General features: G+C 33.9%; 1 protein-coding gene across 4 annotated transcripts in view; it reads right to left on the bottom strand.

Moving 5' to 3' along the window:
• Positions 1-916: 916 nt before the first annotated feature.
• The window catches only part of SCYL2 (SCY1 like pseudokinase 2), a 64432-nt gene continuing 37659 nt past the window's right edge, over positions 917-27689 (bottom strand). For all 4 annotated transcript variants that reach the window (XM_038558780.1, XM_038558783.1, XM_038558781.1 and 1 more), the window contains 12 exons: positions 27278-27394; positions 26576-26701; positions 25169-25345; positions 23519-23641; positions 19877-19990; positions 15781-15913; positions 13831-13949; positions 9673-9773; positions 7457-7523; positions 6625-6720; positions 5517-5636; positions 917-4448 (listed from right to left, as the gene is read on the bottom strand). In XM_038558780.1, coding sequence (XP_038414708.1) covers positions 3804-4448; positions 5517-5636; positions 6625-6720; positions 7457-7523; positions 9673-9773; positions 13831-13949; positions 15781-15913; positions 19877-19990; positions 23519-23641; positions 25169-25345; positions 26576-26701; positions 27278-27394 — 1938 coding nt within the window. In that variant the 3' untranslated portion in view covers positions 917-3803. The remainder of the gene's footprint in view (positions 4449-5516; positions 5637-6624; positions 6721-7456; positions 7524-9672; positions 9774-13830; positions 13950-15780; positions 15914-19876; positions 19991-23518; positions 23642-25168; positions 25346-26575; positions 26702-27277; positions 27395-27689) is intronic.

The raw sequence follows: 27689 nt of genomic DNA, 5'->3' as shown, positions 1-27689 counted from the left end.
CCCCAGCACCATGAACTGAGCCCTCGGCGGGGCTCCATCCCGGACCCAGGATCATGACCTGAGCTGAAGGCAGACACTTACGGACTCAGCCCCCTGGGCACTCCCTGAATGTTGTGTCAGTTCTGGGTGACATACCTTGGCTCTATTCAGCTAAACAAAATGTCATCAAAATTAATTTCACCTATTTTTGCTTTTTAATGAGGCTACTAGAAAATTTTAAAATCACACACGTGGCTTGCACCCCAGATAAATCGTCTCTTGAGTGGCTAGAGAAACTTCACTGCTTTGGATAGAAAAGGTTTCTAATACCCAACAAGCTCCATTTCGGTGCAACAGTCTTTCCCACCGCACCCCTCCTCGGTAAGATGATGTACTTCAATTCTACTACATGCTTGGGCACTGCAAGCACCACTGAGCTGGCTCCCCCAGCCCTCCTCACCTACAATTCAGAGAAGCAGAGGCTGATTCTGACCATAAACATCTGCTTTGTCATTTCCCTATCCTTCTTCAATGCCAATTGTTTCCAACAGAAAGGTACTTGTGGTGTCAAGTGAGTACTGAACACATACTTGCTACATAAAATAGTCTCAACAGAAACAACTCCAGAAGAATTCCTACAGTGAAGGATATAAAGGATGCAAGGTGGTAGACAGTATCAGAATACAGATTAGAAAAAAACAAACAAAAAATATTACCTTCTATTCCTGGCTCTGACCTCCTTGGGTTAGGTTGTGTAAGTATCTGCTGTCCTTTATTTCTACATCTGCTTGGGAAAAGGGCTGAATCCTTCCAGTTTTATTTAAACTACATCATGAAATTCTTTTAGAGATTATAAAGGTTTTTTGGTTCTTTTAATGAGTGGGATACAATTTAAAAATCAGAATACATCACATGTATTAAAGACATTTTCTAAGACTTGTTTCAAGTATATATTTTATATACTGGTTTGCAGAGTAAGAGATGTTTCTTACTAAGAGTGTCATGGTTACAGTTTGAAAGCCACCACAGATGATCTCTTAAAAACAATATAGCTCAATTTCTTAAAGATTCATTTTGCTCAAAAATTATTTCAAGACCAGTAAATCACAAAGCATAAAATCACAACTTAATATGGAGATTTTTATCAAAGCTAAAATTTATTTGGTGCATACTCTGTGCTTGCTAGCCGATATTTTCACATATACCTTTTCTTTGAATCTTGTAAAAGCAACCATGTGAGGTATTTTACACATTAAAAAAAAAAAAAAACTACTTCCTCAACTTATTCAAGTGAAAAAGAATTATAAGCATTCCAAAACAAAAACAAAAACCAGCCAAGTACACAGTCTATTTCAATCTCCGTTTATACATCTTCTCCATATTCACACATTTTAGCATTAGGAGAATAAGGAACCAATTCAAATAAAGGAAATCTTTCTTGCAATTTTTGTCGACAGGTACTTTTTAACCCACCAACTTTCTACTCTAAGCACAAGGGATATGTATGTCATCAGTAGCTAAAATAATTTTAAAGTGATCTAGTATTTTGAAAATGCTGTTCACATAGAAATACAAGCCTAAAAATGGCACTATATTTCAGATGTAATTTCTCTCTTTGTTTTTTTAAAATAAGCTTTATGCCCAATGTGGGGCTCAAACTCACAACCCTGAGACCAAGAGTTGCATGCTCTACTGACTGAACCAGCCGGGTGCCTCTCAGATGGAATTTCTCAATAGGCAATGGTAACAGTTCAATTGATGGATAAAATGATTTAGATAAAACACCTTCAAGAAAACAGAAAAAGTGAAGGAAAAAATTTCTAAAAATGTAGCACCATACCTCATGAATGAGCAAATTTCAAGGTGTAAAAATTACCTAAGACTTCTATATTTTTCCAAATAATCTATCTTTATATTTAGGAGTTCAAATCATATGTTGGTATATTCAGTTGTCCTTCTAATTAGGAGTTCAACACTGACATCAAGTTATTTTAACAAAAAAGCAATTTCCTAATAAACAGTTACTAAATTGTTACTAAGAAATTCTTCAACTTACATTAAGCATTTATTCCATATGCAAACTTTCCCTAAGAGAAATATTGGTATCGTGTTACGAACAAGACAGGTAATCTGGTCAGGGTGTGGAACATATTTGACAAAAACATTTGATCTTCCTCGCTTGGATATACTTCTTCAACATTCCTATGAATCTTTTTCTCTAAAACCATATAACAACAAAGTACAGCTGATACAGAAACCAGATGTAAAGCTGACCTTTTATTCTTTAAAGTACCCCTTTACTGAATATTGCCAGCAATGCTATCATCAAATTACATTTTATAACCAAGTAATATATTTTCAATGTCTATATTTAGTGTGTGTGTACATATATATTCCAATGACACACTAAACTTCAATATGATTTATTTTAAATGATTGCTGGTTTCAGAGAATTAAAAACCACAAACTATGGTAGCAACTATAACGCATTATATAGTTCTCTGAAAGATCATTTTTAAGTTATCACATAAATGGTGGAATATAATTTAAACAAAATACAAATGACATTTACAGCATAAGGCTCTGTGGTTGAACAATCAGCACATCAAAGAAAAGTATCAGAGAAAGGCTTGAAAAAATAAAGCATGTTTCCTGTTGGAAGAATTTTGTCTTTTGTTCCTAAAAATGGCTACTTGTGGACATAAAAATGTTCAAACAAAAGGTTCCTAAAATTTCTAGAAAACAATTCAACTTTAGTTACAGTAATTGATGAGGTCAGACCTTATCACAGTAAGCTGAAAATTAATCTGTTGGTAGCGAGAAGATACAACTGCTCATTTTTAGAGAAGTAAAGTTTATTACATTTGAAACAATACAGCAGAAATCTCAAAAGTTTACTCATTAAATATAGTTTCTTACAAATATCCTTTTGAAAATGCAATTCATATATGCTGCAACCTCAGAAGTTTGAATTCAAAATGAAATATGAAGGCAAGAGTCCGGGAAATCACGTCAGAGGGCTTTGTCAAATGTCTGTACAAATCAGTACATACTCTTTCTGTGATACAGTAGGAAAGAAAGTGATTCTAAATATATCCAAGTAAATGCAGAAAAATACATTACTATTTGAGGCAGACCATGCTAAAATATAATTTACAATGATTAGTTTGCATTTAAGATGGCTAATAATGCCTTTAGTTTGAACCAATGAAATCAACATTAAGTAAAATTTTGTAATATTTGCTCAGTCTTTTGCACTGAACATTAGTTCATCAGAGAAGTAAATAAGATTGGAAAAAAGCAAGTGACCTGATATTTTTTATTAAGTTAATCATTATCTCACTGTCATACTAAATGCAAACAAATCAAGAGAGCATCAAGATTTTTCACACATTAAAATGAAGACAAATGACGTGTGAAGGCAGACTGCGTACCATGTAGTATTTAACATATGAAACTTACATTAACCATCAACTCAATTTTTTAAATAAACCAAAATGTACAAGCTAAAATAAACATTTGATTAAAAAATTCTGCTATTCAGGATACTCGGGTATCTTTTTCTCTTTGAGACTGGTAAGGGTTGGGTCTTTTAAAAACTTGAAGAAGAGGTGGTAAGAGGAAAAAAATCCTCAATGCTTTTAAAAACTCAACTGTTAGGAGTCCATACAACTACTATGCTGGCGTGGAAACAAGGTGTTCTCTGTCACAGAACCATTCGCTTCCCAATTGAAGTACTTCCTCCAAGCCAACTATATAAAGATGTAAATCAGTTCACTCATGATTAAAATTGAAGCAATTCTTCAAAAATAGAGCAAGACATCTCACCCAAAGAGATCTTTTAAATCATTGCTAGCTGAACTGCTGTTGGTCATAGTGGTTGGTGGCTGTGCAAAGTTCTGTGGGTTAAAGAAAGGATTAGCCTGTACACCAAAGGCAGACTGTCCTATCACATTCATCTGTGTTCCCATAACTGAACTGCCCATACCCGGAGACCCTTGTGGAGGTACAAACTGATTGAGCCACTGATTTGGTTTCTGTTGTGACAACTGGTTCATGCTAACTTTGGGTTTCTGAGGGCCAAAGAGATTATTAAGAGCAGACATATCTGTGGGTCTTTGTTGAGTCGGCTTTGCACCAGCAGGAGGAACACTCACAGCACTGAAGTTTGGCAAAGTGGAAGGTGCTCCCAGTGTCATCTTGGTCACCCCAGGTGTGCTTGGACTACTGAATAAGTTCTGGTTCGTATTAACTGGCATGTTGAATCCTGAGGTCTGAAAGCCCATGTTAGCATTTAGGCCGTTGGTCAAATTTCTCTTGGTATTATCAATTGGTGTAGAAAACATCATGCCAAGGCCCATGGAAGGAACGGAAGTGAACGTACTTGAAGCAGAAATTTTAGGGGTACTAACAGAAAGGCTGGTCAAAGATGACATGTTATCCATCAATGTGTCTGTCAAGTCCTTAGTCTGAAAAATATGAGGGAATTACTTTATCTCCAAGATCTCCAAATTAATTAAAATCAACAAATATTTCATAGATTGTATCATAAATGACAAGTTAAAATTAAACTCAACCGTCTATACCAAGTTAGCAAACTACAGCCTACAGGCCAAATCCAGCTGACCACATATTTTTATATGGTTTATTTACAGATGGACATTTAACTGAACATGTACATTGACCATGAAACCAAACTACGATTCAATTTGATGACAGGGAACACCAAATTTGAATCCCAATTAAATAAATGCTAGCCTTCCCCACTGCTCTCCAAAATAGAACTGTGTTCTTCTCATTGGTAGATCTGTACTGCAAAAAGAATATTCTATTATTTTTGTATTCTGAATTGCATCACAATTTTGTGAAAATTTGTTTTCTCCACTCTTTTATAAGTACCTAAAAATATTTTTTTTATTTTGCCTCTTGGCCCACAAAGACTTTTTTCAGAAGAATTTTAGTGATTAGGAGGTAACAAAAAATAATGTAAAGAAAGCTTTTAAGATAAAGTTATTTCTGTAGGCAGTAAGAGTGTAAACTCTCTACAAGCAGGAACCTTAAACACTGCCATAGCACCAGCACCTACAACAGTGTCTGGAACAAAATAGGAAGTAAGTACTGGTCAGGACATATAGGTAAGCATTCCTAAATTAAGTTATAACCTGACTATAATTGAAAAGTCAAAAATTAAAAATTACTTTTTGCTCAAAAATATATAAATGTATAAACAAAATACTCCTGATCATTTCAAGGTGAACAGAGCTAATTAGTACTATGAAACCTAATATTTTTAAAGAAACCCTCCTATTCAAACAACTTTCTTTTTATTGGTAACAATCACTATCACAAAACATTCTACATTAGGCAGGCTACTGAGGAGTTGTTGGAAACTCTATTATGCCCATACTTCTTAGAAACTGCATTATCGAAATATTCTTTGAAATATACTTTTATACAAACACTAGTAGGTAGAATACGTTAAATACTTACCTTCAGTATAGTATGCCTGAAATTATACAAAAGAAATGAATTCTGACCTGTTTGACTGGAGCAACAGGTGTGTGTACTTGGGGTTTCAGAGGCTGCTGGCTTTTCAACTTCTGTGCCTGCTCCTGTTCTTTTGCTAATTTTTGTTTTTCTTCAAGTGTAAGTGATGCCTCAAAACAAAATAAAACAAAATATCAACTGGCATCTTCATAATTCCATTTGTAAAATAAAAGATGTCTTTTTTTTTGTAAAGTATGTCTTGGTATGTTTGGCAATACCAAGTAGCTTTAAACTACTCCTGTATTGGTGATTGTCACGGGTAAATTATATTTTGAATTATTATGAGATTTAACTTTAGGTAGAAAATCTCTGCTAAAATACTTCCAGGATAAAAACAGTTATTGTTTTAAAAACATTAATCAGATTGACCTTTTTCCAGACAAGGGGAATATGATTTGGTGATTTCATTTTATAGAATAGGAAAACTCTTATTCAACTCTAATCATCTACCTCATTCCAAAAATGTTTTAGGAATTCACCAAAAAGCTAAGGAAAAGGTAAACAGCTTTTTTCACTGCTAATGTCTGCATCAAATTTGACATTTATCTTTTTGTTTTATCAACTGCTAAACTATAAGCTCACAGTATGTTCTCTTAAAATTCTGTAAACCCAACACCCAGTAGCTCCTTGCTTTGCACATACAGGTACTAGTATTTGTCAAATGAACAGAAGAAAAACTGCCCTGCCCTTGGCAGAAATTCAAACTGACATATTTATTTTATTGAATACTAACCAATATTTCAACTGGAAAGTATCATTTCATAATTTATCACTCAAAATCAAAAGCAGAGAAGAGACACAGTGGAATTTATCAAGAGGTATGACTGGCAAATGCAGAAGAAAGGACAAAGGAGGTAGGCAATCCAGAAATGCTACCATGTGGGAGACAGAGTAACAAAGGAAGTTAAAATTCCCAAGCCTGTTTATTCTCAATGTGAATCAGGTCATGTTCCCATGACAATTTTTAGACTTCATAAAGATTATTAAAGCATGTTTCTTGTTTAGATGCTAAACAGTATTTCCAAACAAAAATCTATAGTTTACAGGAAGCCCTATAATATAAATAAGTGCATTATAAGAACAAGTAAACAAACTTACTCTTTTATGCTTATTCTGTAACCCATCTTCCTTATTTTCTGATTCACCACCAGTCAGAAAGTCTGCTCCAATGTTGTTAAAGACTTTGTCGATATGCTGAAAAAGATAAATGTCAGCCACCTGAATGCCATCAAAAAATTGTGATTTTACTGCTTAAAGAGCAAAAGCCCCTCAAATGAAGCACACAAACTCCTTTTACAAAAATTAAAATGATCTAAATAAACTTCCCTTGTAGCAACTGCACTACGAGGTATTTATCCGAAGGATATAGAAATACTGATTTGGAGGGGCACATGCACCCCAATGTTTATAGCAGCACTATCAACAACAGCCAAGGTATGGAAAGAGCCCAAATGTCCATCAACTGATGAATGGATAAAGAAGAGGTGGCATATTTGTACAATGGGACATTGCTCAGCCATCATAAAAAAATGAAACCTTTCCATTTGGGATGATGTGGATGGAACTAGAGTGTTTTATGCTAAGTGAAATAAGTCAGAGAAAGACAAATACCATATGATTTCACACATATGTGGAATTTAAGAAACAAATGAACATGGGGGAAGGGAATAAAGATAAAAACAGAGAGGGGACAAAGTACAAGAGACTCAAATATACAAAACAAACAGGGTTGCTGGAGGGGAGGGATGAGGGTTAAATGGGTGATGGGTTCTTGATGTAATGAGTGAGCACTGAGTGCTATACACAACTGATAAATCACTAAATTTTACTCCTGAAACCAATACTATGCTATATGTTAGTTAACTAACTTGAATTTAAATAAAATCTTGGAAGAAAATAAACAAACAAATGAATAAACTAAATATCTTACCTGAGACCCAACATTTGTAACCTTTGTCTCCTCAGAAGCATTCATTTGATTTCCTATATCCAAAGATCTGCAGGAGAGTTGAATTGCGACAATGCAATAAAAAGGAATGCTTATTTTTAAATATTCATATTAAAAATAGTTCATCTATATGGAGTTTATTAGAACCTAAACAAATTGGAATTTTAGTCTTTAAGGCCAGTCATAATCTTTTTTATTATTTACTACAATTAATGTCTGCTTGCCCAAAAGTAACACTGCATATACAAGCCTTTTTTTTTAATTCAGTATTTGAGATTTACCAGAGAATTTACTCAGTGTGTCATAAAACCAGACAAGCATGATTCTTATTGTCAGAGAGCTTAAAGGTCACTGAGAAAGAAGGTATGAGGAACTTGATGTGATTAAATTCAGAATCTGATTCACAATAAATGCTATAATCACTATGATGAGCCAGACCTATACCTTGAAAAATAGGTAAGATTTAGATAGGAAAAAGGGAAAAAAAGTTAATTTACACCTCTAGTATAAATAGTTGATATTAAAATTCTCTTGTATAAATTTTTAAAAATTATTTTTCAGGGTTAATAGCCAATCCATCAAATAACATAAATATATACATCACAGAATATGTAGAGCATACAAAGGGCTATTTCATGTCATTCTACACCTGGTATATTTACTTCCATAAACTTTCATCTTACACTTGGGGCAGAAGCTAAACAATTTCTATCTGGGAACCTTGCTCATAACTGATACCAATTTCACTGATTTTCTGAAGTCTTTTTCTTTCTTTTTTTAGAGAAGGGGAGAGATAGAGAGAGGAGGGGCAGAGGGAGAGGAAGAATCTTAAGCAGGCTCCACATCCAGCACAGCGCCCGATGGAGGGCTTGACCTCATGACCTTGAGATCATGGCCAGAGCCAAAATCAAGAGCAGAACACTTAACCGATTGAGCCACACAGGCGCCTCTGATGTTTCTTTTTACTGAGGTCTTTTGGCTCAGGATTTAACAGGCATCCTAAAATCATGTGTTTTTCTCTGGGAAACAAATATAGTGGATATTTTATCTTAATAAACTGGAGTTGAATAAAAACTCCAGTCATTTTCACCTTTCCCTTCCTCCTTTGAATACTAGTATTTTGCAAATAATTTAGAAAATCCTCCCTAAGGGCACTTGATGGGATGAGCACTGGGTGTTATACTATATGTTGGCAAATTGAATTTAAATTAAAAAAATAAATAAATGGGATGCCTGGGTGGCTCAGTGGTTGAGTGACTGCCTTTGGCTCAGGGTGTGGTCCCTGGGTCCCAGGATTGAGTCCCGCATCGGGCTCCCTGCATGGAGCCTGCTTCTCCCCCTACCTGTGTCTCTGCCTCTCTTTCTGTGTGTGTCTCACAAATAAATAAATAAAATATTTTAAAAAATTTTTAATAAATAAATAAATGAATGAATAAATGAAAAAGAAAATCCTCCCTAAAAAAAAAAGAAGTGGATGCTGTGGTATTAAATATGAAATGAACGCTCTATAAATGTTTCTGGAATCAGGGAGAAGAAAAAAGGAGAAATCAAAACACCAGGGTTTCACAGATTTGAAAAACGTGTAAGTGGTACTCTCAGTGATCACCCTGAGAAATGACATTAGATTGTCTACAACATTGTATTTTCACTCAGTTCAAGTTAACGTGCTGGAAATTTTTTAAATGTTTTACATGTGGTCAAATTGAAATCCATCCATTTTTTACTGTGCAGAACAAACTGATGGTTACGGGAGGGGCAGGTGAAAACAGGTCAAGGGGATTAATGATAAGCACTGAGTAATGATGTACAAAATTGTTGAATCACTGCACCTGAAACTAATATAACACTGTATGTTAACTATACTGAAATTAAAATAATAAACTTGGGGTGCCAGAGTGCCTCAGTCGGTTAAGCATCTGCCTTTGACGGGTCACCAGTCCATGGTCCTGGGATCAAGCTCTGCATCAGGCTCCTTGCTTAGCAGGGAGCCTGTTTCTCCCTTTTCCTCTACATGCTGCTCTCCCTGCTTATGCTCTCTCCCTGTCAAATAAATAAATAAAATCTTTAATAATAATAAACTTAATTTAAAAATAAACAGAAATCTATCAATTTTTCTAGTCCTTATTCCAGAAAATCAATCATGAGGTAACTTTAATCTCACTCCTGGGCCATGTACAATTCATATGCAACCTACTTACTTCTGCTGTTCTTGCATTATATGTAGTTGCTCCAGTTTAGTCTTATGTTCAGATTCCAATCTGTTAAGCATCTCTTTTATGACGGAAATGAAAGAATTGAACTATGCAATAAGAAATTGACATAGTTATAATATTTCAAATTAGCAGCAAATGCAATCTAATAAAATAACTCAATGAGTTAGTCATAATATTCTCTATTTTTACCAGAATAAGACCCACTCATAGAACTGATGTCACAAGAATAGTATATTTAAACTCAGCATATCATAGCAAGCTTTTATAGTATGTCTGTATGATGTTGATAAAGTTGGTGAGGATTTTCAGTTCCAGAAAATGTATCTCAATTAGTTTTATAGCCTGAATTATCTAACTATTATTCAGGGATCTTATAAATTTACCCCCAGTAATTACATATTGATTTTCCTCGAATAGTCCCAAACTGACCATCTGAAGTTCTGCATATCTGGAAACAACCGATTTAATAATGCTTTAAAAAATCAGTTTATTCAGATTATTATAAAAAATGATGTTTGGCTAAAATAAATCTGTTTTCTAAAAAGTTAATAGAAATATTAAATGTATGTAGTTTAACTTTCAAATAATTAAAGTTCTTAAAGTATATTTAACACTATGTCATAATGTAGTTTAAGCTCTGGTTAAATGATGTTTCTTAGAGTACCTGAGATCATCATGAACAATTTATTTGAACAACACCATATGTTGCAGGAAGAATCTAGAAACTGCTTTCTTTCCCTCCCAAATCTTTTTGTGCTTATACCACTCTTCAAAGTAGATTTATTAATATTTCTATTCCATAAATGAGGCAACTGGCTCAGGGAGAGAAAACAACTGAGTAAGAGATACTAAATAACATTTGGCAGGCTCAGAATTCATGTAAGCCTGTCTCCAGAGCTCGTTTCTATGGGACACTGCTCCTCACCGGGCTGAGTCATCTGTTCATCCTCTGTCTTACCATGAGAGTAACAAAAGGCATTATTTCCTGAGCAGTTTGTTGGACTCTATGATTAATCTTTTTAACTTTGTAATGAAGTATACTAACAGAAAAGTATACGCCTAAGCACACATATCAAAACATTCAAATGAATTTAACCAGTAGTCGGATGTAGAACAAAACACTGGCAGTACCCGATAAGTTTCCTTGTGCCCCTTTCTAGCTGCCTCCCATCCCTCTTATCCTGAGTAAACACTAGTCTGACTTCTGGTATGTAGCTTGGACTGTTTTTGTACTTAATATAAATGGAATCATCCGGTAGATCTTCTGTGTTTGGCTTCACTTACTCAACATTATGTCTGTGAGATTCATCTGTATCACTGCACACTGAACAGAAGAATTAGCATAGGAGGTCTGGACTGCTGTCTTTGAAAAGGCCGTCTCTTGCAAGGCTGGCCCTTGGCCAGTGTCCAGAAAGTCAGATTTTAGGAGGGTTCCCGCCATTAACTGATAATAGTGGCTCACTAAACTGTACAAAGACTTTTATGCAAAAAAAAAAGACTTTTATGCTAAACATGTGCTTTCCTTCTGGAAGTCTGGAATTTGAGTACATGACGGGCAGATGGAGCTACAACACTTCATATATACAGTCACTCATTACCAGGGAAGGTACATATACGGAGATGACTCCAGACACTGAATCTGGTTTCCTCCAGACTTTGCCCTATAAGCCTTCTCTTCTTGCTGATTTTGCTTTATATCCTTTTACTTTAAAAAATCATAGCCATGAATACAACTATATGCTGAGCCCATGACTACTTCTAATGAATCACTGCATCTGGAAGTGGTCTTTGGAACCCTCACCCAACACAAGATGTGGTATGATGTTTTGATTGCTACTAAGTATTCCCTGTTTTATAATCAAATACCAAAAAAAAATGTACTTTCTTAAATCAAGTTATCTTTTTTCACATAATAATATATTTAGATTATTTTAAATCAGAATTGACAGAAGAGGGCAGTCTTAAATTAGGAACTCTTTCCATCAACTGACTAAGAAAAGAGACCACATCCATGTTAACTATTGTTAAATACCAGAAAATATGAATTAAAGTATTGCTGTTGATGAAAATAGGCCTCTAAAGAAAAAAATCAACCATACAGCTGAAGAAAACTAACACCACATTTCAAATGAAATTATATATCCTGAAATAAGCATTTGGGAATATTTTAAAACATCTTAAATCAGAAATATGAAAACTAAGAACAGAAATGACCAAAATTGGACTTAGACATATCATCATCCTATTTTCCCCCAATATTCACTGTTTCCTTTTTGGCCAATTATAACCTCGACCCTGCCACCCAAGGTATGAAGAAACTATCAAACCAAAAATTGACATTTAGGGACACAAAATTTCAGAGGCTTACCATACCACTTCAAATGAAATTTTGGATCTGATTAATTTTACAAATTTCTCTAACTCCAAAACTCCATTCACTCAGCACTCTCCACAAAAGCTTTCCTGCTTAACTCCCAGTGTTCTGCTTCCTTAATTGCTCTAACTCACTTTCAGTACTTAGTACCCAATCTTGCCTGCCTATCCATTCCTGACACTCCTTATTAAATTGTAACCAACCAATCCCAGTCTTTTTCCATTTTACTCCATTAAACAGCAGTTCTACAGTGAACAAAATGACTTATCATTACTCTAACTCAAATTTTCTCTCAATTCAATAAATATTTTTGGTTTTAGCACTGCGCTAAGTGCTGGGGATATAATAAAGAATAAGATATAATAACCAGCCTTCTGGGAAAGGCAGACACATAAGTACATAGCTGTGATAACTATGCTGATAGAGGTATGCAAAGAGATAATCTTTGAACACATTACCTCTTTTTAAGACTTTATTTTATTTATTTATTTGAAAGAAAGATCGAAAGAGAGTGAAAGAGAGAGAGAGAGAGCACAAGTGGGGTGAGGGGCAGAGAGAAAAGCAGGCTCCCTGCTCAATGCAAGGCTCAATCCTGGGGACACCACAATCATGACCTGAGCTGAAGGGAAATGCTCAATGAACTGAGTCACCCAGGTGCCCCTACATTACCTTTTTGATCAAATGTTTACCACATCTAGAAATTTCAAATACCTAAACCAGTACACATGAAACCAGTAACATATAACACTGTATGTTAACTATACTAGAATACAAAAAAAAAAAAAAAAACCACAAAAAGCAAATACCTAAATCAGACAGCAATTTAAAAGTCTACCTATTCTAGTCTTGATTTATCTCTCTCCCATTGCTCCCCTACTATATTACAGGTACCTCTCAGTTGAACTGGATTATTCATTTCCTGTGGCAGACAGACTCTACAATGGTTCTAAATTATCTCCTCATTCTGCTGCTAAGGCCTCTGTGTAATTCCCTAATCTTTGATTGGGCAAGACCTGTGACATGCTGGCAAGCAACAGAATCCAACAAAGGTAATGGGTGTCATTTCCTTGATTATCCTACAGGATGCTATATCCTCCATCTTTCTAGTCAACTCTCTCTCCCACTTTGATGAAACAAGGTGTCATGATGGAATGCCATGAAGCACAGAACTGACAGGGCATCCAGCTAACAGAGAGCTAGGAACTGAAGCCCTCATTTCAACAACCTAAAAGGAACTGAATCCTGCCAACAACCACGCAAGCAGCCTAGAAGGAAAGCCTTCTTTCCCCAGTTGAGCCTTCACATGAGACCCCAGCCTTTGACTGTAGCTTTGTGAAAAACCCTGAATAGAGAATCCATGCCCTGGCGTGGCTGATCCAGCCAATGAAACACAATGAAATAATAAAATTGTTTTAAACCATCTAGTTTATAGTGATTTGTTATGTAACAATAAATAACAGATACACATCCCAGCCACATTACATTAATTTTTTCCTTGTTCATGTTAACTTTCCAGCCCCAATTTGAAGTAGCCCAAAACCCTACGTATCTTTCAATGTTCTAGTCGTTTACTATCTCCCAATGAAGGCTTCATTAATCTATCCTTCCAATTCACATACTGCTTACTTTGAATCCACAAACTTTCTTTATTGAACTCTGTGGCATATTTTTCCTTGTTTTAGCAACATTTAAACATATTATATTTATATATTTAATGCCAAGAAAACAGTAAGCTGGATAAACTGAATAAAGCACAAAACTATTCCTACCTGATTGAGATTAAGATTATTTTCAATACTCAGGGGAATCAGATGAGGCAATACTTTTCCAGCCAACTGTTCTTTGGTGATTCCCAACTTCTTATGAGTAAAAGTACATTTGTAAATACCTGATAGAAAAGAATGAGACAAATTTTATAGTTCAATACCACATATTAATAGACATTAGGAAAATACTGTATCTACATGAAATCTCTTGATAATCAGTATAATTACAAACTTTTTCTTGCCAGTGCCTAGAATGAGAATGCTCTTACATATGGATCAGGATGATTTCAGCTTTATCACCAGTTTTGATTTAAACACCATGACATATTTATCATGAATTCTTTTGGCTTAAGAGCACATTTAATGTCAGCGTAACACCAAAAGCCTTAATGCAGCAGCAAGGTTACAGAATGACCCTCTATACTGAAAATATCTGAATATATATGTTCAGACTTGTCACTCAAACTTGAGACCTCTACTTCACAAGTGTGTGAGTGTAGGTCTTAAAGCTTCATTTGCTTAACTAATTGGACTTAACATATTTGAAACTTTAATAATTTAATTCACCTCCACCTGATCCTTCCCTATAGTAATTTACTCAAATTTCAAGACTCTGCTTATTACCCCTATTCCACAAAGCCTTCATTTGGTAAACTGAGCACATTTGTTTCTCATTTGGTGACTGTTGTGTTCTGTGTATAATCCATATCCTTAGAACATACCATATCCTGTCACTTTCCTGTTAATGTATACTTCATTTATATACTCAAAGAGTAACTTTATTGAACACCTACTAAATGCTCATTTACTAGGCACTTATTTGCTATGCTCATTACTTTTCCCTTCCCATTTTCTCAGTGAATTCTCATAAGACTCCCATAATGATGCATTTTCATCTTCATCTGACAGATGAAGCAACTTTTCAAAGTCATTCTAGGAACGGACACAGCCAGGACTGGAGCTAGGGCTCTTTCTGCTATGCCAAACTCCTTTTCAAGAAGACTAATTTCTTTGAGCCTAAAAATTTCATACCATATCCCATGTCTACAGAGGTCCACAATAAATTATTTGCTGACCATTCCTACAAATATTTACTGAGGACTTTCTATAGGCATTATAGTAGGTGTTAAAAATACACAGCTGAGTAATTTGGTTTTTCTTCAAAATTAACAAACTTTAAATTTAGTAAAAAGTAAACGTGTTAATGTTTTATGATTCTACAATTATGTCTGTTTCCAGGAGTATAGCAGAACCTCAGCATTTCCAGACTAGACCATCAAAGCTTTAACTAATAAACAATTTTAGAGTTTCTTGACAAAGTAATTTGTAATTATGCTGATAGGATAGAAATGCTGTAAGGCTGATATGCTTTATCAGCACATCACTCAGTTGTGAAACATACTGGTTAAGATCTGAACATATACAAATTAAAAACCAGCTCTACCACTTATCAGTTGTGTTTTCTTGGATAACTAACTTAAACTCTGGGCCTCAATTTCCTTACTGTAAAGCAGAAATAATAGTACCTCTCTGACTGGAATTTGGAGGGGATAAAATGAAATAATGCAGAGAAAATAGTATAGTACTTTTTACAAAATGGGTACCAAATAACCAACAAGTATTACTATTAAGACTGGTATCAGCATTTCAAGCAGCTTAGTTTGCCTCTCTTATTTGGTATCATTTTACAGGGAAAACTACATGTGATCATGATTATTTGTGAAGCTAGGATTCCCAAATGTCTAATTCTTTTGTAAATGTCAAGGAAGGTTCTACAGTTTTTGCTAAAATTAACACAAAGAAGTTATATCACAGTATTTATCCCATCATTCTTCAATTACTAAATGCCATATACTTGAGAAAATGATACCAAAGGTTTTGTAATTTGGAAAATTCACTTGCATGACTATAAAACAAAAAAGTAGCATCAAATGACATTAAGTTTTCAGCTACCTAAAATTCCCATGAGGACTGCAGGTTCCTTGGATGGAATCTGTTGTAAGAAGGGCAGGATATCATCAAGTACAAACCACTTATCCAAGTATTCCAAAATCTTTCCTAAGCACACTAATGAATTTACACGAACCTATTAAAAGAGGTAAATTGCATTAGTCATTTAAAGTCTTTACAATCTAGAACAAAATGTTAAACTATAAATTTAATCTTCATATGTAAATATATATGTTAAAATTTCAATAAAAGTAGGTTTTAAAGCTTTCGTCCTTTATTAACATAAGAAATCCACATATTTATTAACTCCCCTGGACTTGTTTCAGAATTTATTATTGCTTTACCAGGACACTGGTACTAGTTAGCTAAGGGATGACTTCAATTTTGTATCCTTTTAAATGAAGTGATTAGGATTAGAGAAGCTTTACTATACATGTATTTACTAACAATATTTCTTTGGGGATATCTGAATTATTAAAAGGGCTACATTCTCCTACCAAGTGACCAATTTTACTAGGCTTCAAGTAGTTTATTTATAACTCAGATTTAATTCATTCTTAAATATTTCAACATGTGAAAACTATATTTTACCCTAAAGTTTTCTATTTCTAAATATATCTTTAACACAGATACTTAAGAGCTCTTTTATCAAAATTCTATATATTCACTTGACAATTTTGATAAATACTTCACACCCTATTTTTTTAGCTTGAATATGTTAAGATAAAATACTTAGAGAAAAAAGACAAAGCAAAAAACACACCACACTGTTAAATATAAAAAACTGATGGTTGCCAAAGGTGGGTGGGGGACTGGAGGCTGGGTGAAATAAAGGGGATCAAGAGTATATTTATCGTGATGAGCACTGAGGAACGTTTAGAATTGTTCAATTATTGTATTATACATTTGAAACTAATCTAACACTGTACGTCAATTATATTTCAATTTTTTAAAACTAGTATCTTGAGTCAGGATCCTATCACTTAAATTTCAATTTCCAAAAACAAACAAACAAAAAAAAACCCCACAAAACTAAGAAAAGCAGAAAATAATTTAGTTGGTTAAAAACAAAAGCGTATCTACAAGAAAGATGGTAAAATTTTTTGAAAAAGTATAACTGTTTTCTGAAATTCAAACATAAGGGATATTACAAATTCAAAAAGATTTCTAATTAGAATTCTAATTAGAATTCTAATTCTAACAAATTGATTTGTTCTTAGAATCAGTGTTATAAAAGGATTTGCTACATTCTTTATGTGTGTGTGTATGTGTGTCAAGTTAGACATACTAGTTTAATTTTTTATTTTTTTATTTTATTTATTTTTTTTTATTTTTTTTTAATTTATTTATGATAGGCACACAGTGAGAGAGAGAGAGAGGCAGAGAGACATAGGCAGAGGGAGAAGCAGGCTCCATGCACCGGGAGCCCGACGTAGGATTTGTTTGTTTGTTTGTTTGGATTTTTTTTTAATTTTTATTTACTTATGATAGTCACAGAGAGAGAGAGAGAGACGGGCAGAGACACAGGCAGAGGGAGAAGCAGGCTCCATGCAGGGAGCCCGACGTGGGATTCGATCCTGGGTCTCAAGGATCGCGCCCTGGGCCAAAGGCAGGCGCCAAACCGCTGCGCCACCCAGGGATCCCAATTTTTTATTTTTAATATAAAATATTAGTCATGTAAATCATGAAGAAATAGAACTCTTGGAGCATTTTACCTACCTCTGTGTAGAATTTATTTTTCTTTTCTTTCAGGAAACAGTATTAAAATACAATTCTAACTTATAACGCATGTTTCACTAATTTCCCAGTTAGAAATTTTTAACCTTAGAGATCTATGTCTATGAATACAATTCACAACTCACAGTTGTCCCTCTGAAAATAGGAGCACTATACATGATATAAAAAATGCAAACCCACTCCAGGGTTACTGCTCTAAATAAATACATTCAGTGTAACTCTTTGTAATCATGTCTTTAATGGCTCAGTTGGCATCTTAAAAAGACATCCCCAGGCATCAATTCAGATCAGTTAAGTATCAGTGCTTCCCACTCGTTCTGCATAAATACTTAGAACTGAAATAGAACATGTACTTTGACATAAGTATGCTAAAATAAATCTATGCCACCATAAAATACAGTACGACTTATGGGGTTTTTTTAAGATTTTATTTTTTATTTTATTTTATTTTATTTTTATTTTTATTTTTTTTGAAATGTTATTTATTTATTCATAGAGACAGAGAGAGAGAAGCAGAGACACAGGCAGAGGGAGAAGCAGGCTCCATGCAGGGAGCCCGATGCGGGACTTGATCCGGTGACCCCAGGATCACACCCTAGACTGCAGGTGGTGCTAAACTGCTGCGCCACCAGGGCTGCCCTATTTTTTATTTTATTTTAAGTCATCTCTATAACCAACATGGAGCTTGAACTTAAAACTTCAAAATCACGAGTCACATGCCCTACTGACCAAGTCAGCCAGGTGCCTACAGATTTTTAAAGGGCATTTTGAAAATGAAATTTTAAGCTGTATTGTATTACCATCTATTTCAAAAATTCAATCATAAAATTTAGAAAATTTCAGGGAAGAGAACTGAATTTCAAATACTTTTAACTTTTATGAAGAAAAAGACTCAGAGGGCTAGAGTAACTTGCCCAATGCCACAGGTCAGTTAGTAGCAGAGTCAGAATAAGAACTCGGATTTCCTTTTGTTTTTTTTTTTAAGATTTTATTTATTTATTCATGATAGACAGAGAGAGAGAGAGAGAGAGAGGCAGAGACACAAGCAGAGGGAGAAGTAGGCTCCATGTCGGAAGGCTGACATGAGACTAGATCCCGGGACTCCAGGATCATGCCCTCGGCCAAAGGCAGGCGCTGAACCACTGAGCCACCCAGGGATCCCCAAGAGCTCAGGTTTCTTGACTTCATTTCACACTTGTTCATTTTGGTAAACAATGTTATTTTTTCCTATTTTGGTGTTGTTTTCCATCTCAGAACCTTTATACAACCCCACCACCACCACCCTACCCAAAAAAGAAACCCATGAACTAAAATGGATTAGATCATTATAAGGTAAAATGCCATTTAAATTGCTTTTGTCTTAAAAATAAATAAATAAATAAATAAATAAATAAATAAATAAATAAATAAATAAATAAATAAATAGCTTTTGTCTTAAGTTAAAGCTTAAGCCACAAATGCTTATGTTTAAATTTTCATTGCACCTAAGATAGAAGAGATCTCTAAAGAACTGTATTTGCAAAATGCAAATTTAATAACATGACCATTATCAAACATCAATACAAAGAACTGATCAGATGAACAAAGGACATTTCTTCCTCTTTTCCAAAACTGCTATTTGAAGGGAATGTTCAATGTTACCTCTAATAAAGAATTATCTGTGGATAAATTCTTATGATCTACTGTCAGAGAAAAGGCTGGGAATATATATTCTTCCCAATATGAGATAATGAGAACTGTTACTTATTGTTATTTACTACTTCCCTGACTACCAACTATTAACTCTCAAAATTAAAAAAAAAAAAAAACTCTCAAAATTCTATATTCAAAGGAGTCATCTGCCTTTGACCTAGATTTTTGAGCACAAGTATTTCCCCCCACTTGTATGCTTATTAATGTATTGCTTTACTGTACCCTTATTTTTTCTAAAGTAGGCAAGTAAGGTGGTAGATAAAAAGTACAGAAATAGATGACTAAAAATAAAGACAATTTATAAAAAGAAGCTGTTCAAAAAGTTTTTAGGCTTATACACCAAGTTAAACTCTCATGATTATTTTAAAACTACCAACAAAATAAATTATGAATTAAAGCAGAAAAGTATTAAGAAAGAAAAATTACTCAAATTTTCTATTGGAGAACTCAAAGTTAAGGGATGGGAGGTCAGGGATGCAATATTGCAAAATTATGTATCAGGGAAAACTACAGTCACTGCTCACTTTTATAGTACTATATAAAGGTTATCTACAGCTAAGATGAAATATATATATATATACAAACTATAAAAGGGTTATTTAGCAATAAGAAAATAATTTAAAACAATAAGAAGTTAAAGAAAAGCAAAAATTAAAATGCAATTACTTACAGCAAGAGAAGACGTTTGTAGACATGCATTTTTAATTCTTGGAATCAAAGCATTTTTCATGGATGGGTAGTCTATAAGATTCGCAAAGGTTGGAATGATGTTTAAACAGAGTTCCTGTTAAGAAAATACACCAACTCAATCTTAAGGAAAGATTCTCTTCACCTTTTCTCTCACATATTAAAAAACATTTTGTATTTGCAAGGCTAATTTAATTTGTCACATAGTTTGAAATAAACTTTCATGTACATTATATCATTTACTCCTTTCAATAACTATTTGAAAGAACAGTTATCATTAGTTTTCAACTTTACATATGAGGAAACAGACTCAAAAGACCATCCTCAAAATCATGCAAGGTCATATAAGCTAGCATATGGTAACAACATTTCCTTGGTCGCGTTCCTAATTTCTTTCCCTGATAACACACCTCATCATTTATTATTTAAAAATGGGAACACCTAAGTTTTGCTATCTTTGAGGGACTAGCAAGTACACATGACGGACAATGAAGTACAATGTGACATAAAACTATTCCTCTTAAATAAGGGATTTCCTAGCTGTTAACATATATCCTTATGACAGAATATAATACAAACATTTTCTTTAATATATTTTAAAAGATAATTTAATTATACTGGGGGGAAATGCAATAAGATACTATTATATAACCCCGATTTTGAAAATGTGTATGTACATGTGTCTGTCTATAGGCTTAGGGAGAAAGACTCAAGGATAGATCTGGAAATGTTAACTCTGGACATCTGGAAATGTTAACTCTGGACATCTCTGAGAGAGGATTTTTCTTTTCCTTTTTTTTTATTTTTTATTTATTTATTTATTTATTTATTTATTTATTTATTTATTTATTTATTTATGATAGTCACACAGAGAGAGAGAGAGAGGCAGAGACACAGGCAGAGGGAGAAGCAGGCTCCATGCACCGGGAGCCCAACATGGGATTCGATCCTGGATCTCCAGGATCATGCCCTAGGCCAAAGGCAGGTGCTAAACCGCTGTACCACCCAGGGTTCCTGGATTTTGATTTTCTTTATATTTTTACATACTTCCAAATTCTGAAACTTAACCAAGTATAAGTCACAGAAACAGGAAAAGGTTATTTAAAACATTGTTAGCCAATGCTGGCCCTAATGTAAATGACTGTAACTGGGAACTCTGAATAAGAAGCTAAGAGGAAAAGAGGGGGGGCTAGAGGAAGGGGGACTAAATGTGGCATAAATATGTATCAGGGAAAGAGCTGGACAAACTTTGGTATGCTTAAAGACATTCATTTGTCGTTAGCAGAAAGAAATGAATTAACTACTAAGAATTTGTTATCAAAACAATGGCCACATATTTTATTTGCTTTATTCTCAGATTTCCAAGAGGCAGATATAAGAGTTATATATTTATATCCACTTAGAGCCACAATAAATAAGTGGGTGACATAACTTGAGGATAAGAAGTACAAGCTACAATCACACAGGACCATTTTCCACAGATGGGAGAGAATACGCAAGGATGAATAGTTCATGAGACACTGTGCTCCTGTTACCAGAGGCTGTGTCTGTAGGGAAGGTCAGCCTTTAATTCAAGACAGTGGGCATGCATGTGCATTGTACTGTATAATCTAGCAGTAGGTTAAAAAGAGGCAAATCTTAAATTATGTCTAAATCATTTAGCTAAAGGACGGGAGGAAGAGCTCTTCCGAGGAAATACAATCAAGAACCTATGAAGGAGACTGAAAGAAATCAAACTCAAGGAAGTTATCTGCTCATTCTCAGTATTCTCTGTCTCGTAGTATATACTTTATAACTGATGGTGGAGAGAGGAGAATAAACACAGCTTCTGTCTTTAATTTTAAAGGTAAAAATGTTTTAAATTGGTTCACATATATTATTCCTGTTCATGCCTCTAAGCATCCTAACTTTGGTAAACCATCTCTACTTTCCCAAATACTTTTCTAAACTCTTTAGCCTCTTAAATATTTTTAATCAAATTTCACTTTATAAATATCACCCCAAAAATGAATTTCAGAAGTTACTTTCTAGTCTTCTACTTGCATGAAACTTGAAAAGATGTTTCTTACTCTTGCTGTAGGATTCTCCCAAAGCTTATTAGTCTTTTAACTTTATCAGACTCCACCGAGCAATGCTGATACTAATTAGCTGGATTGGTGACTGAAGACTTATATTGAATGATACAAGAAATGCTGGTTTGGAAAATTCAGCGAAGTTGCACAGGTTAATCTGGATTAAATATTAACTATTTTAATAAATACTTATTGGCCAATACTGATTGGCTAAATGAATCCCCTTAGGAAGAAAAATGGGCTTTCATGCCTTTTCTCTCTTTCTTAATTTCACTGACTATAATTTCACTGACTAATTTCTCTCTTTCTTAATTTCACTGACTATAATTTCACTGACTAATTTCACAGGTTGGTGACCAAGGCCTGTGGGGAAAGTTTTAGGAAGCAATAATTCACAACTCCTTTGGAAAGAGCTAAAATGTAGAAATAAGTACACCTTCCCTAATCCTCTCACGTCAAAAGCATAACCTTATACGGACAAAATTTAACATCAATTTCACAACTTTGAACAAAAGAACTTAGACAAAGACTGAAATGAGTCAAAAAAGTGACCTTATACATGTGGTATTAGTTTCACTTCACTTATTCTTAAGTAATCTCTTCACCCAACATGGAGCTCAAACTCACAACTCTGTGATCAAGAATCACATGCTCTAATGATTGAGCTAGCTGGGTGCCCCTGATACTAGGTTCATATTAGTAAAAAAAAAAAAAAAAGGCTTTGGTCAATAGCTTTTAAAAATTAAAATTCTGCTTTTCTTTACTAGGATTTCTATACTGGCAACTTTAAATATAAAACCATTTATGCAGTGAGATGTTCTTAAAATAAGTACTTATCTTCCAAAGTAAAAAGAAAAATCAAAAAAATTAAACTTTAACAGTGATCCAAAATTATTTACCATATAGCCTTACAGAACCAAACTAACTTTTAAGCAAAGCCAAAGGACTAAAAGTTTTGGCAAAGTACACAACAGTTTAACATCACCTTTGTCACAAAGCATGACTACAAATGTACATTAGGAATAGTCACACTAAATTACTGTCTGGTTTTCTATCTACCTGCTACACAATTAACTTCAGTATAGAAGGAACACTTAGAAGACTGAGTTATCAAAGCATGAAAGAAAATTATAATTATGGGAGTACCTACTTAATGTTTTCATAAAAAAAGGCACATGTATCTTTGACATTTTCATTCCTATGTTAGTTAACCATTTAGGAAGAAGATACACTGATCCAAACTATAATAAATCAAATCTTCCAGAATACAACATTTTTGATAAATGAAAGTAATGAATAATTTTACCTCATTAATACAGGTATTTGTCAATTGATTCTTTAAATTAATTGGGAGCAGATACAGTAGTAGATACTAAGTATACTTTAGTTAACAGTAAACCATCCAATTCAATGGATTCATATATATCACTATTGAGTTTCATGTAAAGGATTTTACAAATCAAACCCAAGACATACTTCTTTCTTTTGCCTTAAAAATAAAAAATTTTTTAAAAATCAAAATCATTATTAAAGAAAAAAATCAAATATTATACCTGAATTTGAATGGAAGGAGCCTCTAGTGCTCTGTAAACCATTGGTAGGACACTGTTCTTAATCTCATCAGGAGGAGTTTTGGTTAGTAGCAAATCCATTTTTTGTAAGAAAATTAACAAAATCTGTGTAAAAAAGGGGAACAATGTATTAAAGTCTAGAATTTATAAGATTTCACATATGATAAAATTTAAAGTATTTTCAGAAGAGTTAGTTTTATATCTTGACACTCACCATGTTGCTAGCCTGAAGGCATGGAAGACAAAAACATACAAATCAAGTTTCTTACATATTCAGAAGCACAATATTTAACATCTGCTCTCAGTTTAAACATTTAAATGAAGACTAATTTCCTAACTCTCATGTATCTTCAGTAATACGTCACATACTCATAACTACCACTATCTGGAAATCTACTGAATTAAAAAAAAGAAAAAAAAGAAAGCCTGAGAACAACAAAGTCAGGTATCCCAAAGTAGTAAATTTACTTGGCTTCTAAGATTAAGAGTAGAAGAAAAGGTACAGAAATGAAAGGGACTGTCATGAAAAATTCTAGAAGGAAACAGTTTTTGTTCCAGATCACTTGTTTTCTCACCTAGCTGCCACCCATACCTATATTATAAGGAACAAACTGTCCCTTTTATTCATGCAGAATACTGAGTGAACATGTGGCTGCACGCACCACTTTCCTTCCTAATGTCCTGACAGGTTTGGGGAATTCTGCTTCAAAGCCTACAGTTCCCTCACTGCCCCTTCTTAGCCATAGGAACTCTTGCCTTACTAGCACAGACTTCCTTCTCTCCCCCTCCTTTCAAAGGAAGGGCCATAAAAAACTTGTCATAGAACCATTAAACCAAGTAGTTGATGGTTTACTAATAAGCTCCTGCCATGCAGTGGCAAAAACATGTAATAATATTTACTATATACCTAGAAATTTCATTTAATCTCAACAACACTTTTGCTTTAGAAATGAGCAAAGAGAGGCTTTAAGAGAGTAATGATTTGTCCAAGTCATACTTCTAGTAAGGATGAAGAAGACCAGATTCAAACACAGGTGTGTGACTCTACTGGTTGTAAATACAAGACTACCTTGAATCTGACAAATAAATATTACAGTAGAGTCTACATCAGAGACTAATTACATTTTCACTTACAGTACACACACATAATACACATATTACTTCCACGGTGCTGTAAGCATTTTCCTTCTTCTGGTGAAACTTACTTGTTACCAGTAAAATAAAGAGAAACAACTGGCATAATAAACTATCTACAAATTAAAGACCCTAAATAACAAAACAAAACAAAACAAAAAAGCAAATACTTAAAAGTGCAGCAGAAAAATAACATCTCTTTTCCCAAACCTATAACTTTTAATAAGGCCAATAAGAAGAGTATAACATCTCATTACAATTTATTTTCTGAGATGGTAAGTTATGGAGAGCTATAGACATTTACTTGTAAAGTTTAATTATAATTTTAACAATGGTTCACTTCAAACACACACAAAATTGCTTCTGACTAATGGAAAAGAAAGTCTCTTATACTTACCACATTTTTTAAGAAGTCGCATACCCATTCCTTCCGTTTTCAATGATAGTCATCATTGACTAATATCATTAAATAATAGGAAAGAGTACCTATACACATACCTGGATTGGCTCCTGCTGTTTAAAGACAGGACCAAGTTCAGGTAGAATTAATTTGACATATTCTTCTTTGGTGCATTCTTCGGCAATCAGTAGAACATTGGGCAAAACAAAAGGTACCATGTCAGGGTTTACAAATTCTGAAGTCAAACAAGGCAAAATTCTCTGCACAATGACACGCTGAAAGGCAAAAATGTTTTCATAAAACTAAATTTAACTTCAGGTCTTTAGTATTAATATTGAAGTTACAGTCTAAAATCTCTAATCCCTAAAAATAATATTATAATAATAATAATAATAATAATAATAATAATAATAATAAATAAAATAAAATCTCCAATCCCTTTGGGGAAGATAACCATATGATTTACGGTTGAAACTAGGACATTTTGGAAGTAAATTGGGGTGCTCCTGCTAACTATGTCAGGACAAAAGAAATAACTTGGGAATGTTACAGATAGAGGGAGACATATGGTCACCATTCCTTTAGGAAATCTTCCCTCATTAGTCTTTATTAACATGTTTTCTCCTCTTCATTACTCATGATTCATAACACACAACTTAAACACTGTTCTGTACTGTTAATTGTTTCACGCATGTTAAGTCCATCTAACAAATACTCTAGAGCTTTGAGAGTGAGAACAGTGTTTTAGGTTTCCTCTTTATTCTCCATAGCATCTAAATGAAGGGCTAGACAAACAGTGCATAATCAATGAGTATCTGACAGATCAAAGACTGGAAATATTTTTGTAGACAGGAATATCACCAGTATTCTGATCACTGATTTCTAATGCCTTCACCAACATTTTTTATATTATATTACACTCATGATTTAATAAACCTGAGAGGGCAGTTAAAGGAATTGGAGGGCAGCCCCAGTGGCGCAGTGGTTTAGTGCCGCCTACAGCCCAGGGTGTGATCCTGGAGACCCTGGATCGAGTCCCATGTCAGGCTCTTTGCATAGTGCCTGCTTCTCTCTCTGCCTGTGTCTCTGCCCCCGCCCCCCTGTGTGTCTCTATGAATAAATAAATAAAGTCTTTACAAAAATAAATCAATAAATAAATAAAAATAAAGGAATTGGAGAAGCTAGTATCAATACAGAAGTATCCCCTTAATTGCTGGTGAAGCAATAATCTCCACAATGACAGCTTATGGACTTCTCTCCCGATATTTAGTGTCCAAGTGCTACCTTTGCATAGGTAGTATTCTAATTCTTTTTTATCTATGTGATTTTTTAAATTATTTTTGGACCCTGTCAAAAAGGTCCACTAAATTTTCAGCTTCAGTCTGTAGCCTTCTATAGTCATTAATGCACCTAAAGCAAAAGTTACATTTATTTCTTCTGCAAGAGTTATTATATAGTAAACATAATCTTGACTATAATTTAAAAAAAAAAGTTCAACAACAAACCTTGGGCATTTTTGGTAGAACTTTTGGGAGTCCTTTGAAAAACTGTGATTTCTGAAGATTATCTCTTTGGAATAAGGTATCAAAATACTGCAGCGTTACTGCACCAACATCATCGAAGAAAGGAATCTAAAAACAGGGAAATAAAATTATTTTGATAAATATTAAAGTACTTCTCATACCTGAAACTGCCATAATATAGTGAAAAAATATTCAGATACATTTAGCAAAATACTAATGACCATTTAATAATTCTTATTACAAAAATCAAAATAAGGAAGTAATAACCAAATTTATTTTCAAATTCAAACTTTCAAGTCAGTATCTATGAGCTGGCTAGGCAGTAACATTTTACCTAACTAGTAGATATTGAAAGATTAATTATCTTGAAAGCATAAAGAATACCATTTATCTATTAAAATCCACACTTACATGAGTAAATTAGAAGGCTATGCATTCATGTGTCCAGAATTTCTATACCTACATGACTATTAGACCTCTGATTATTTGAAATCTTAATTTTATATCAGAGCAATTACATACATAAACTAACTGTTTAAGATGAAAATAAGTTAAATATTTAACACATTCAAGGATACTCATGTTATTTGGGGACTCTACCTGACTAAATCTTGCTTTAGAAACCCTTAATCTACTTTTAACTCGTTGTCCCTCCACCTAAGGCAGAAATTCATGTGTACTCACCTTTGTCATTTGATCTGCATCTGGTCTTACAGTTGGAGTTACATTTAACAGCAGTTTTACATGCTCACGGACTTCCTCAGGTATATTTGAAAGTGAACTAGATCCTAAACGACTCAACTATTTAAAAGAGTGATAATATTAAATGTGAATATAAAATATTCAAAAAGATAATGCATTTATAGTCAATAGTCTATTTTAAAAAGTCTTTTTTGAAATTTACTCAAAAAATATGTTAGAATGAACAAACCACTAATTCAACTGTAGCAAGATAATTAAAATACTAACCTTCAATACCTGAAATTGTTTCTATTACTGAAACAAAATGCCCAGCATTTTAGATCATAGTTCAGTATTTACTCTAGTAAATAAATGCCACAATTAAAGTTGTGATCACAAATTTCAGTCCTCATTA

Source organism: Canis lupus, chromosome 15 (assembly GCF_011100685.1).
Source record: "Canis lupus familiaris isolate Mischka breed German Shepherd chromosome 15, alternate assembly UU_Cfam_GSD_1.0, whole genome shotgun sequence".
In the NCBI taxonomy this organism is placed as follows: Eukaryota; Metazoa; Chordata; class Mammalia; order Carnivora; family Canidae; genus Canis; species Canis lupus.
The sequence above is the reverse complement of the archived record's forward strand: the minus strand, read 5'-3'. Positions and strand labels throughout refer to the sequence as shown.